The 13758-nt window shown below is 38.2% G+C and overlaps 2 protein-coding genes and 1 long non-coding RNA gene across 5 annotated transcripts; all 3 read left to right on the forward strand.

Moving 5' to 3' along the window:
• Positions 1 to 1889: 1889 nt before the first annotated feature.
• LOC112275716 (uncharacterized) lies at positions 1890 to 5259 on the forward strand. Of its 2 annotated transcripts, none has more exons than XM_024506318.3 (5): positions 1890 to 2282; positions 2467 to 2628; positions 2974 to 3055; positions 3187 to 3692; positions 3819 to 5259. In XM_024506318.3, exons 1-5 carry the CDS (start codon positions 2135 to 2137, stop codon positions 4706 to 4708), a joined length of 1788 nt encoding a protein of 595 aa, XP_024362086.1. In that variant the 5' UTR covers positions 1890 to 2134; the 3' UTR covers positions 4709 to 5259. The 2 variants fall into 2 exon arrangements, with proteins under 2 accessions (XP_024362086.1, XP_024362088.1); XM_024506320.3 differs by having other exon boundaries at positions 1938 to 2282; positions 2470 to 2628.
• A 342-nt stretch (positions 5260 to 5601) lies between these two features.
• On the forward strand, positions 5602 to 6919 carry LOC149986456 (uncharacterized). The gene is made up of 3 exons (XR_016500417.1): positions 5602 to 5844; positions 6101 to 6257; positions 6515 to 6919. It is a non-coding gene; the product is annotated as an uncharacterized LOC149986456 (long non-coding RNA).
• Positions 6920 to 9737: 2818 nt separating this feature from the next.
• On the forward strand, positions 9738 to 13412 carry LOC112275665 (uncharacterized). 2 transcript variants are annotated; one of them, XM_024506221.3, is made up of 10 exons: positions 9738 to 9826; positions 10152 to 10428; positions 10579 to 10806; positions 11429 to 11548; positions 11680 to 11755; positions 12015 to 12076; positions 12197 to 12273; positions 12390 to 12435; positions 12562 to 12619; positions 12834 to 13412. In XM_024506221.3, exons 2-10 carry the CDS (start codon positions 10303 to 10305, stop codon positions 13151 to 13153), a joined length of 1113 nt encoding a protein of 370 aa, XP_024361989.1. In that variant the 5' UTR covers positions 9738 to 9826; positions 10152 to 10302; the 3' UTR covers positions 13154 to 13412. The 2 variants fall into 2 exon arrangements, with proteins under 2 accessions (XP_024361989.1, XP_090102738.1); XM_090246612.1 differs by having other exon boundaries at positions 10155 to 10428.
• Positions 13413 to 13758: the final 346 nt, after the last annotated feature.

Below are 13758 nucleotides of genomic sequence, written 5' to 3' on the forward strand. Positions count from 1 at the left end.
ACATGCTCACAAATAGCCAGCCGGTTGCTAGCAACCACCGGAAACCTCTTCAGTGCACGCGACGCTTTCCGGGATTGTTACGAATAAGCTGAACATCCTCGATGGTTAATTTTTGATGCAAACTGTCGTCTGAGCGGGTGGAGAGGCTGTTCACAGACCTGAAGGTGATTGATTCTCCTGCCACTCAACAACTGTGCTGAGCTGCAGGAATATCTCGACAAAGCGGATCTTCTGCAGTGGCTTGGTGGATCTTCTGCAGCAAGGTGTGTGGTGTCCGGACTTGATTATCCACGCACACCACCATCCATAACGATATATTTCTTTCTATCTTTCTATCTATCTAGCTATCTATATATCTGTGTATCTATCTGTGCCTATTCACATCCACATGGGATCAATCGATCAGATGCACACTAGTTGCAGTGCCGATGGAGAGGGGCGGTACTCGCAACTCCAGGTCCCCCACCTCGTAAACTCCGCCCCCCGCATGTTGCACAAAATCCCACCCATTTCTCCTCCCTTCCCTTCACTATGACCATGACCCAGCTGTGTGTGTGTGTGTTGCGGAATGTGGGAGATGGGTAGATCGCTTTTCACAATTTTCACAGCTTTCCAGAATGCAGCATTTTACTTCTCACATTGCTTACATGCAACATCTAGAACAACAGAAGAATATAAGCAAGAATAGAAAATCTGTTGTTAGACAATGAATATTCAAGCAATTTACATATGCTACAATAATAAGGTATTTGTAATAGATGATTTTAAATATCCCTACCACAAAACATATATATATATATATATAGAGAGAGAGAGAGAGAGAGAGATTTTAGATGTGATATGTACTAAACATGTTGACATATCAAGAGAGCTTGAATGATGAACTCTTCTTTTGCCAAATCTTAATTCATTGTGTTATGTAGGTCTAATTTTATAACATATTTGCATTTAAAAAAAAGAATAAGATTGGAATGAATGACAAAGGGAAACATAAATAGATAATGAAAAAGTATTTTTTATATAAAAAAGATGGGAGAAAGAAAAAGAAAAAAGTTGAAAGAGATGATAAATAAGAATGAAGGAAATAATAAATAAGAAGAAAAAAGAGTGAACAAGCAACAAAGAGCTAGAGCAAAACAAGGAAGGCAGAAGGTAAGCACTACTTATCTTTCCTCTCTAGTTACATGCCATGTACTCTAAGTAATCAAACTTAGAATTAAAATAATAAATAAATAAATAAATAAATAAATAAATGGGCCAATTGTCTGAAGTTGGAACTCTTTTTGTTTGAATAAGTATTAATAGACAAGAAAATAAGAAGAAAAACACGTTCTATGGATTTAGACTTTGATCTATTAAAAAAAAAAAAAAAGACATAAATATAAGAGAATAGATAATCTATGTGAATTTGGGCCTTATCTTGTAAAATTAGACAATGAAGAGCATAGATATTAAGAAAACATGTATCAAATGTGAATTTTAGTCCTATTTTAATAATTTTGGCAATAAAAAGCATTAAGTCAAAAAAATAATTGTATTTTGTAAATACAATGAATAATTGTGTGGGCCCCCCACCACCTTCCCTCCCTCGCCCCCTCCACCCTCTTCCCCCCGACCCGTCTCCGTCCCCGTCTCGTCCCGTCCTGGTCGTCGTCCTCCAGTGAAGAGTTGGATTATTCAAAGGCTCCACTAGCACAGGCTGGTTTTAGTAAAGGGAGGGGAGGGAGGGGGATTCATGTGTTGCATTGTTGGGGCCCAGATCTCTCTGGCTCTCTCTCCCCCTCGCCCCCCCCGCAACCCACGTGCGGCGCCCATAGCCTTGTCTCGATTTAGCACATTGCACGAAGCACAGACAGAAGGTACCCCTCCATCCCACCACCCTCTCTCTCTCTCTCTCTCGCTCGCTCTCTCTCAGTCTCACTCGCTGCCTTCATCTCTCCCCTTCGCCCCCTTCTCATCGCTAATTCCCTTCTTCCCTTCCCTTCCCTTCCCTTCCCTTTCGTTCATTCTCTCCTTGACCTGATGCTCCTGCTGCTCCTGCTGCTCCTCGTCTGCACCAGGCTGTTGACGGTGGATGCACTGACTGAGTGATTGACCTCTGCGGAGAGTGTGCGCGTGGATGTGACATGCTAGAATGAGAATGGGTGGAGTCGCGGGGGATTCTTCTATCTTAGTCGCCTTGCCGTCTAAGCCCAATCCCCGGCGACCCCCACCCCTCTCGTTTCCCCTGTCTTCTGCTGCTGGAGGTGAAGCTGACTGGGAGGACGCGCTCGCCTCTCCCGGTCGGGACTCTCGCTTCGACCCTTTTCGCTCGCATCCTGATCGACTTAGAATGAATGAAATGGCTCCAGAGTGTGTTGGCCATAGGATGTGGCGCTCTGCATGTTGCGGAATTCTGTTTTCAGTGGTGCAATAATGGTTCATTTCGAATACAATGCTGATTTCGGGGGTTGTTTGGTTCTCCAGCAGAGCAATCACGCCCGAAGATGAAACAAAAATCCACAGACGATGGTTGCACTACCGACGAGGAGGGCGACTTGTCCAAGACGCTGTATGAATGCCGCTTCTGTAACATGCGGTTTGCAAAGTCCCAAGCACTCGGTGGTCACATGAATCGGCACCGGCTAGGTGACGAGAAATTTTCATGACACCCTTCTGGAAATTGCGTAGTATATTTTTCTTCGACTAATTTCCAGGGTCCAAGTTCCACCAAGTTTACTTCGAATTGTTTCGCACTGCTGAGGTGTTGAGGAGAGAGCTTTTAGAACAGACGGTGGACTCATGATAGAGTATAGGAATGAAAGAAATGGGACAGTTGAGGAAGCCTTGGTTTTCTGATGTCTCTTGGATTCTAGCTTTGAAACTTCAGCGTTTCGGAAATCCACTTTCGGTCACAGACCTCTGACGAGTTTAAAATTTAATTTAATTTTTGATCATTATTTTTAATTTGTCTCATGATTTATCCATCATCAGAGAGGGAGAAGGAGCAATATCAGCATGCGCAACAACTGGTGAGCTCATTGGCACAGCAGCAGATGCCGCGGACGTGGAATACGTAAGAACATTGTCAGGTTCCTTGTTTCTGAAGGATGAATTTGTCTCTCCACTTGCATAACTGGGAACACCCATCGTATCGCAAGCTGCATGTCGGAGCTGCTATTCTAATTGGCATTCTTTCTCTTGCAGGATGGCGGCGGAATTGAACCCTTCCGGCACAGGAGCAGCCCTGGCGAGATTGAGCAACCAAATGACTGGTGCTCCCCGGGTCGACGGATCAAGGCCACAACTCCCACCACAAATCTCTTTCAACTCAACGCGGCAACCAATCAGCACGACCTGCAGTAATTCGATCCCGACGTCTCCGTCATCCAATTACTACCTCCCTTCCAACTCGTCAAGCAAAAACCTCCAACATCTGCAGTGGAAAGTCGACGGTTTCGATTCCAACGGTACTATTCCTAGGTCAGGCTCACAGGAAGGCCTCAATGCGTTGGATTCCACGCTGCAGGGGGACGGCATGCGAGATGACTTTCTGTCGGGTATGCTTCGGCCGCGGCAAGACGGTGGGTCCTTCGTCAGCTCTCAGTTTAACAATATGAATCCAATGCTCTCGAGAGGGTTGGGTGGCCCGGGGTCGAACTCGTTCCATGGTTCTGGCCCAGATATGATTCAAGGCGGTTCGGGAACAACAGGTGACCACCTAAATATCAATCGAACCTTTCGACCCCCCCTCCCCCATTACGTCGTGTTCCTGAAGGATATTTTGTAGACTTGACCAATTGCTCTGTACGCATCGTCTTCCATGATCTGTTGTGCAGGGTTACAGTTTTGCCACAGCCGTACGAATTCGCACCAACCGCAGAGTCGGATGAACGATGTGCTGCGGCAATTAGCCTCCACAAGCACCCCGCTCAACTCCACTCTCATGCAAGGCAGTCTCCCCAACGATGTGAAACCGCCCGGTGCCTCCTTCGCTGCGATGCGCACTTCGGCATCCGCTCCCGCGTATTTTATGCAGGGCAACAACAACGTCCCGCAGTTTAATCAGCAACAAATGGGCCGACCTTCGGAGAGTCTGCTCCAGCCTTTCCAAACCTCAATCAATCGGCCGCTTGGCAATGCTTCCACCAGCCAGCACCATGCCATGTCTCGATCCAGCCTGTTTCCCAGCTACTCGTTCAATAACCTCGGCGCTCCAAACTTTGGATCCTTGGCCCCCAGCCATGACCCGAACGCGCTCCAGGGCTTCGAGAATAATTTTGCGGGCGTGGGGCAAAACGGATCAATGAGCAGACCTCCCTTGACCCAGACCAGCTCCGGATCCTCCGCCAGTGGTAGCTTCGGCATTTGTGGAGGCCACGAGGGCATGTATGGCGTAAAAATGCAATCCGACGACGCCTACAACCAGCTCTCGGTGAACCAAGACATGGGAGCTTCACACATTTCTCACGGCGCCTTGATGGGAAGCACTGTAGCGGCGCCGATGGTTGCGTCAGTCGTGCATGAGGTGGTGGATGGAAATCACTGCGAGTCCATGAACACCACTACGGTGGAGTCCGGCGATGTCTCGGGGTTGTCTGCCCCTGCGCGGTACCAGTCCACCGATTTCAGTTCCGGCAGCCCAGAGTGGAAGCACCTGAACTCCCCTTCTGGACAGTTGGAGGCAAATATCTCAAGTCCAACCTCCGACGACTATTGCTCCGCGTGACGACCATCCGCCACTCTAACTCGAGATGTACCACACTGCGAGTGTCAATTATGTAATCGAAGCGTTTCCAGCCCGCATCGGGTCACTGTATGAACCATTGTGACCATTGCCAAGTAGCGCATTAACTTGTTTCGACGCAGAGAGCCTGGACCTGGCCTGGACCAGCAGCTGCAGCAGCAGCAAACACACAAGGGGATTGAAGGGTCGTGGTGACATTTAATTTACTTGTACATTTTTAGCAACATCTTGTTTGTACAGCAAAGTGGCTTGGGGGTAAATCAGCCGTAGAAACCTATAGTCATCTGCGCCCTTCACCTTCAAGGTCATGAGATTCATATTCGTCTAGGCGGCGAGAAGGCTTTCTCATTTTGCTGTAGAATTTGCCGTGTGTCGTGTCGAAGCCTCATGAATTTTTCCTTCATGTCGACGCCATTTCGTATTGCGGACCGTGATTGCAGTAAAAAACTCGCACCCACCGGGGTCGGTGCCCTGTATGTCCCCCCTACGACTACTACTACTAAAAGTATTGTTGTTGATGTTGTTGTTGTTGTTCCTCTTGCCCTGGCCCTTCCTTGCATGCAGGTTTCCCTTTTTCTCATGCAATGCCATGCAATGTGACCTCGATGATGCTGACTGTGCACGTTTACTAGTCAAACACCCCTATGCAGGACCAATTCAACACTTGGGGGTCTGTACTTGGATCTCAAGTATTTTAGAGTTTTAAAGACCACTTTGTACACGTATATAATGTACGAGAATCCACACCGCCGGATCTAGGGTCTTTAACTATCACCAATCAATCTGAATGTCTGTCTGGCTGTCTCTGTCTGTCTGTCTGTCTATCCATCTTTTCATCAATCTTTTCGTAGTCACAGATGAAAGACAAAGACGTTGATTGTTGTGTTAAATGTGTGTTTTTCTTTTGTTTGTTTGTTTGTTGTTGACAATGATTGGCGAAGGAAACCACCTTGCACGGAGGAGAGTCCACCTAAATGTCCGTTTGAGAACGGCAGGGGAATTGGTCGAGAATGTGTTGATTGGCATGTGTGCTTGAGAATTCAACTCCAGGGCTGAGCTTTCTGAGGGAATTTGGTGATTCTACCTGAAATTAGCAATCTAAACTGACTATAACGCAGGTTCACTTCTGTATTGATTTAAAAAAATTCCTTTTCAACTTGCTTGAGAAGATATAATAGGACAACATAACTCTTCCTTTCATACCGTTGTATAATAATATCAACCTAAATCCAATTCTACGGTGGTGTGCATTGTCGTCTAATTACTCGTCTAATTACTTCTTCCTCTTATCATGTTTGTTGCAAATAATTGAAACATATGTTTGTTCATATTCATTAATTCTATGTTATTAACTTCTGCCTTTGTCCATTTTAGAGGATATATATTATTGCACTGGCATGTGAAGTTTCATCTCCCATTTCTTTCCTTAATGATGCATCGATTTTATAAGATCACATTCATAAAGTACAAAGTAATTTTTTTTCAAGATAAAGATATGATATATCTGGATAAGAAATGGGAGAAATTGAAGGTATATAAAAGAGTGTGAGGTTATCATAAATATTTTGTTAAAGCTAATACATTTATGGTTTTTAAATTTAGATAAGAATTTATGAAAGTTAAACTGATGCGTTTGAAATTAAACAAGTATACAAGTAAATATATATATATATATATATATATATATATACATGGGATACAAGGAAGATAAAAACAAAAAAAATAAAAAATTGCTATATGTAATTACATCTAGCAATTTTGTGACATGATTAAATTATTTTTGTGCAGAAAGTTTTTATACAAGAATTTCTAAAAGAATTAAAAATATTATGATAATGAAGATGAAGAAAAACAATAAAGCGATTGTGTACTACACACATCCAATTCATTGTTCATATACTAAAACCATACAGAAACATTATGGAGAATAATAATTACGGAATAAAATATCTTTAACCCGATTTATATTTTAAGAAATTTTATTTTAGTCTTATTTACTTTGTGTTTTTGATGTATTTTAGTAGTTTTTAAGATATATGTCAAAAATGCATGTGGAATGCTAACAAAAAATTTCAGCATGTCAAACATAAATGTTGATGCATATTGCTGAGATAGTAAGAATAGTATTAATTCTCTTTTGATCAATTGCACAATGCAATTATGATTCATTCAAATATCAACTTTAATATGAAGCCAAAATTTTACATTTTTAAACTATATATTATTAGTATAAATTTATATTATTTAAATTATATTATTACTATAAAATTTATAATTTGAAAAATGCTTTTTGTGTGTGTGTATATATATATATATATATATATACATATAATTGTTTTAAAACATTTTTTTTATAGTGCTAATATATATGTTTGAAAGTACAAGTTGCTTGAAGAACTTACCATTTCACTCCTATCAATATCAAAGTGATAATATACAATATAAAATATATCTATTTATGCTAATTAGTCATCATAATTTTTTTATCTAATACTTAAAAATGATTTAATGACTTAATTTTAATAGTTTTTTTTAAAATACCAAAAAATCATTAGAACTTTAATGAGTTTTAGAATTTATAAAATAATTATCTATAGTGACTACTGATTTCATTACATATGTTTAGTTTTTAAACTTATGCATAAAAATTTCTTAAAATAATAATATAAACCATTGAATCTACATTGATCCTAAAACTACAAGATGACTTATTTTTTTAGAATAGTTCTTATTGAATATTTTGGATTACACGATCCTTTCAAATTCCAAATTAAATAAAATGATTCTTTATTAGTATTTAGTATAATAAAAATAATATATTAATATTAATATAAAATATCTTTAATATAGATACATTAGAGAATCTAATTTTTAAAATAAAGTAAAAACTAATGCAAAATGAATTATTCTTCTACTAATATAATTTAATATTAAAATATTTTTAGATAAGTAATAATTTTTATATTATATTTGAATTTTTAGTATTAATTTAAAAACATAACATATGTAATTTATTTTATTTCTAAATTTATCTTTTAAAAATAAATAAAATGATAGACATATTTATGTAGATTTTGAAACTATATTAACATTTTATATTTATTTTAGTAAAGTAGCAATTATAAAAATTAAGCACTCTTTTTTATTGATTTTAAAAATCATAATATACTAATTTCGTGTTGGTATTCTTTTTAAGAAGTACAATTATCTTACTATAAGTTTTTTTTATAAAGACATTGATTGTTGAGTCTTGAAATTTACTTTAAAATTAATCTATAATAAATGGAGTATTATAAATTTTTTAAATGTCTTCCAAAACATTAAGATGTATAATATTATATAGAATTTGTATACATATATATATATATATATATATATATATATAAAAGAAAATATTAAATAGACCCAAGTTTTTACTAAATCAAACTATCCATGATAAAGAATATGGTAATCATGATGAATGTGGTTGAATTTCATTGGTTTTGGATCCAATAGTAGAGAAATGAATCTAGAAATCATTTTTTTTTCATGATAGTTAAGATGGGTAGGTCAATTTAGTAAAAGATTGGATCTATTTAATATTTCCCTACATGTATTAAAAATACCATGATTTTATAGTATTATTTATATTTTTTTAATTATTTCTTAACATCATATTAATAACATTACTATTCTAGATCATCATATGCATTTAAAAAAAAACGAATATTAGATTACAAAGTATTAAAGAATTAAGAATTAATAACATCAATATAACTTATGATCTAGAAAGTATGTAATCTTTTCTTTTATTTTCTTTTCTTTTTTTCCAAAAGTATAAAAATCCCTTTTTCTCTCTTTTTCTATATTAAAATATAAATAATCACACATATAAAATATATATTTGAATTCACAACAATGTAGCTTTAAAACATTAAAACTTTAAAAAATTTAAATTATAATCAAGTTTAAGAAAATTATCAAATAAGACATATAATTCTATTAAAATACAAACAATTATGTTTTGTAATGATAATATTTGGTTTAATAATTTTAAAATAATTGATCTTGGTTTTTTTAAATTAAGTATTTTTTAAAAAAGAAATTGATTTTAATTATATGTTTTAAATTCACACAAATCATAAAAAAGATACAATAACTTTAAAATTAAAATTATATAACTTTCAGTACATAATAAATTATAGTTCTAATATCAACACTATTGTATTTTTTTTGCAATGTTGGGTCTTAGTTACACCTACATGAGTATTCTTTGACAAGCCTTTGTAAATTCATGTTCTTTCATATGGATGTCTATTCTGCAAAGAAACTACTCGGAAATTCTATCCAAATCTTGTAATTGTTTTTTCTTGTACATCCAATCTAAACACTGAGTGTCTAATCAATGAACAGGTTTGTGATTAAATTTTGATGTTTGAATTTCTTTTTTATATGAAATGTATATCTAAAACTACACTAGTTCTACTTCAAGGACAACAAAGATGAATATAGAAAAGAGTATATTTAGATTAATTTACTCCGAAAAGAAATGCTCATTTTTTTTATATTGCATGTAACAATTTAAGGACTCAATGCAAAGAACCTTTACAAATTACATAAAGAAAATAAACAAACCTTATTAACAAAAATAATTACAGCAACAATAATAACAACCAAGTTGCAAAATTTTCTATAAATTCAAACTACACAGTCCACTTCCTGAATGGGAATGGAATTTATTTACAACCTACGCTGCTGAGGTGGCGAGCATGCGATGGATGGTGTTAAAATAAACTTCGAATCACTGATCGAAACTCTGCCGACAACTCTGTTCTAAATTGACAGAGGAACAGTAAAAGTAGTAAATGTAGACACATTTTAGTGGATGGCTCCACTCAATCCATCGACAATGAGTTCTCGACGAGTTTCCGAGTAGTTTCTTTGCAGACTTTACAAGAACAAGAGTCCACTTCGAGAAACCTTCTTTCCTTATAGAAGCTGGGAAGTAAGAGATCCCAGCATCATTCTCGCTTAGAGCAAGCTGCGAAACTAGTTAACGGGTTTCGCCTGCTCTCTCACCATTCGAGGGTTTGAGCTCCTCGCAGAATCTTCACCGATCTAGTGAGTCACGTTTCACGCCCCTGCTCTCTGCTCTCTGCTTGGAATGATTGTTTTTTTCATCAACATTCGATTTCTACTGTTAGAATTTGGTTTCTAGGTGTGTCCGTAAGTCCTTCAGAGAGGGGGTTCGGCAGAATTTTCTTCTTCGCTTACTCTAAGGTTTTCAGAAATTATGATGAGATTGCAGTTAATCCGTAAGTCGGTAAGTCGGTAAGTCGGTAGTGTGTGTTGAGTGACAGTTGCGTAGCTGCTGACATTAACCGACAAGACATTCTAACAAGTATCACCGTTGTTTGCTCGCTCTGGTGTGCTCGAAAAACACCAGCAGGTGGTTCAGGTTTCGGATTGTCGGCACATTTTGTCGGTAAATTTTGTCGACATAACGTCATACAAGCTTTGCTTTCGTGAGCTGGTGGCGCTTTTGGGGATCCTTGCTTCGCAGCCCTCGCTGTTTGTGCAGCGTGTGTAATACGAAGATGGCTATGTTAAAAGCCTTTCGCCTCGCACCTGCGAAAACCAGCATCGATGGCCTGATTCAGCATTACCACAGCGATTCTCACCAAAGTGAAGTCGTCGTGGTGAGTACTGGGAGAAGATGGCAGGTGAGAACTTTGGTCTATCTTGCCGTGGCTGACTTGAAGAATAGCTATTATCTATTATCTATGTAGACATGGAGAGTGGGTATTCCCCCACTTCTTCAAGGTGGTCTTTCCTTAGATGATTCTGATGTGGTTTGTTTCTTTCAAGTTCAGAAAATCAAGACCGTCAAAACGAGCTTGGCTATCGTTAACAGGTGGCGTAAAACTTTGGAGGCTGGTCATAGTAACAAGACGGTTACCGTGGTACTAGCTGCCACCGTTAACACAAGCAAGGCCAATCCTACGTTAAACGTAATTGAAATCGCCGGAGACACTGCTATCAAGTCGGGCCGACCCAACCAAAAGAACCGAAGCTTCCAGAGGCAGCTGCAACCCAATGAGGTGCTACGTCCAACACCGATCATGATCTAATGTCGCTGTGATAAAAAAAACAAAACTCTGATTTTATAGTTCAAAGTAAACTTAGAGATCTCAGCCAGATAAAGAATCGGAGTTTGATTTTGGGGTTTAAGGAAGAATCATGTTTAGAACATTTCAAAACAAGAACATGCTTGCTGTTTACGTTGAAAGTCGACCTGATCTGAAAAACTCTTTCCTTGAAATTTCTTTTTTTAGAATGTGACTTATTCTTACCGACTTTATCGATTTTTTGAATTTATTGACTTAGTACAATGCAGTTTATTGTCTTGTCGAATGTTACTCATTCATTCGTTCTTTTTTTCTTTGTCTCATTTGTTTTTCTTTTTCTTTTTTTCTTTCTATCAATTAGTTTCTAATTCTTTTCACTTGATTAATCAACTGCGATATGCTATCCTTTAATTCCCTTGCACACAAACGATTTGAAGTTGCATCTCGTAAGATCTCAGAGTCCAAGATATTGAAGAGAAGGCTTCTTATTTAATTTTTTATATTTGACTTTTATGAGTTTCTTCAATCGTTTTTGCTGTTGGATTATTTTCATATGCCACACGCGATTTTGTTCACACTCAGTTCATGCCTGCAGGTACAACCACAAGCTATTACAATTAAATCGGCTCACCAAAACGGACAGTCGAAGAACTTGATACCATGTCTTCAGGACGGAGCCATTGTGCTTGTAGTCTACGCGATCTTAGCCGGGGAAGTATGTCTCTCATCTCCACTTGTTTTTGTTTAATTACTGTCTGATAAGAATTGCATGGCAAACGAAGTTTATTTCTCATGGTTGCTGCGTTTTTTTAAATAACGTGCTCCTACTTGCTTGCGATACTCCAGAAGGTCCCCCCGAAGCACGCTACTATCGTGATTTGCGTTGCAGCAATTCTGTGTGCCCTCGGGAAACATAGAAAAGGCAAGTGTACATCTTATGTAATCCTTTTTCTGCATGACTTCATTTTTTTGTGTAGAAGTTCGTCACGAATCAGACCTCATGTTGTGTTTGAGAACATAGGGCACGGTTTCCACAAGCTAGTATTCTATAGAATTCAGAGGTTTAATGTGTGGGTGTATGAAATTTTTTGCATGTATCTACACTAAGAAGTGTCGAATAGCTGTTCCACAGAGAGGCCACTTGCTCCTGCACTGAAAATTACTGTGTTATGGCTCTTCAGTATGCAAACCTTCAGGTGCGATCCGTTGGCAAGTCAGGAATCACACGCCCTTGAATACGGAGGTATTTACATGCGTCCCACAGAAAAAACAACGGTGTCCTGCATTTTTCTTGGGAAACCTACCTTTTTCTTTTCAATTCAGAGATTCACAACTCCTGACTTACTTTTATGCCTGTTATCAGAGTTTATTGCTTGGCGTCATTGGTCCAGCACTTTTTGGTTCAGTTCAGGCAGAGGGTTCGGCAGAGAACAGCTCGAGGTAGATATATAGAAGCTTGATCCTTAGTCGGAAAATCAAGGGTACGTTTTCGTCATGATCAGAATTATTGTGATGCATTTGACGAACGCACTGACTCCTTCGCTTGGATCATGCAGCAATTCAGAACATGCAAACTTTGGTAGAGACTATGATACTCTTAAGGTATGAGGGGAACAATGTCTCGTGCATTACATGGTGTGTTCCTCGGTGGCTCATCAAGTTTCCTGACATCGGATCATTCAATTCGTGAACTAACACAATTGCTGATGCTTTTGCTCCATTTTACAGATAGCAGCGACATTAGCGGCTATAGGATTATGTTTGTGGTTTAAACTAAATGGCCAGAGTGAGACTTAACCCAATCCCTAGTCACATTTTTGAAGAGATCATGCATTTATGCCTACTGTATTTCAAAAGAACTTTATCACTTGCAAAAGTCTGAGGCGGTCAATCAATTTACACGCTCTTTCTGAAAAAGTCAGTGGGTGGCATCTGGTTTCGTGTTTCAGGGCTTCTAATGTGGTGCTAAGGGTGAACTCTGTTACTACTGGCTTGTGTAGATGCAGCACAACAGGTTGCAGCACAACAAGCTCCACCAGCTCCACAAGTTGCACAACAACAGGCTCCACCACCACAGATTCCACCGCAACAACAGGTTGCAGCACAACAAGCTCCACCAGCTCCACAAGTTGCACAACAACAGGCTCCACCACCACAAATTCCACCGCAACAACAGGTTGCACCACCACAACAGGTTCCACCACTAGAACCAGTTGATATTGATGAGATCCTGGGTAGGGATCTGGAACCATTCAAAAAGAATGATGATAGGCTGGAAATTCATCCATGTATCAACCATGAAGGGGAGCATCAAGGGTAGAGTATTGCTAATGTCACCATTTTGCTATCACCCTTGGAACCTGCCATTCATCACTTATCAATATTAAATAAGAAAATTATTTTTTTGATAGATAGATAGGGAAATGATATTTCCACCTCATGTTTTTTTAGTAGTGCCACCTCAAAATATATTATTCCTAGAGCTTTACTAGGGGTACTTCATGCAATTTATTTGACTAATTTTTTTACTATTCCCACTTCATTTAAGAAGTAAAATTTGATACATAAGTTTATTCAAACTTGGGCATATTTCTAGAATCCAATTGAATGGTTGCCACAAATTACTTTAATTGATGATGAGTCAATAAGTTAGAGCTAAAGATGTAAAATTAATCAATCAATTATATGAAATAGTTTGATGAAGTGATCAATCGCAATTAAAATTCAATCAAAATCAATAGCTACATCCCATCACTTCCTCCATGCTCAAAATCAAATGTATGGCATTAATTACTAAAACAAAATAAAAATGAAAAACAAGTCAATTTTTCTTATGACATGATACACAATAACACCATATTGCACAAAGTGCTCGCAATTAAAGATGCATGCTTAGATCACCATACATCAGATCTACAATCTATA

Source organism: Physcomitrium patens, chromosome 23 (assembly GCF_059467195.1).
Source record: "Physcomitrium patens ecotype Gransden chromosome 23, ASM5946719v1, whole genome shotgun sequence".
Lineage (NCBI taxonomy): Eukaryota > Viridiplantae > Streptophyta > Bryopsida > Funariales > Funariaceae > Physcomitrium > Physcomitrium patens.

Coding starts and splice junctions, on each gene's coding strand:
- LOC112275665 (XM_024506221.3), top strand. CDS start 10,303: ATGGCTATGTTAAAAGCCTTTCGCCTCGCACCTGCGAAAACCAGCATC. Junction 12,077..12,196: donor ACACGCCCTTGAATACGGAG/GTATTTACATGC, acceptor GCCTGTTATCAG/AGTTTATTGCTTGGCGTCAT. Junction 12,274..12,389: donor TCGGCAGAGAACAGCTCGAG/GTAGATATATAG, acceptor TGGATCATGCAG/CAATTCAGAACATGCAAACT.
- LOC112275716 (XM_024506318.3), top strand. CDS start 2,135: ATGAGAATGGGTGGAGTCGCGGGGGATTCTTCTATCTTAGTCGCCTTG. Junction 2,283..2,466: donor GGACGCGCTCGCCTCTCCCG/GTCGGGACTCTC, acceptor TTGGTTCTCCAG/CAGAGCAATCACGCCCGAAG. Junction 2,629..2,973: donor CATGAATCGGCACCGGCTAG/GTGACGAGAAAT, acceptor ATCCATCATCAG/AGAGGGAGAAGGAGCAATAT.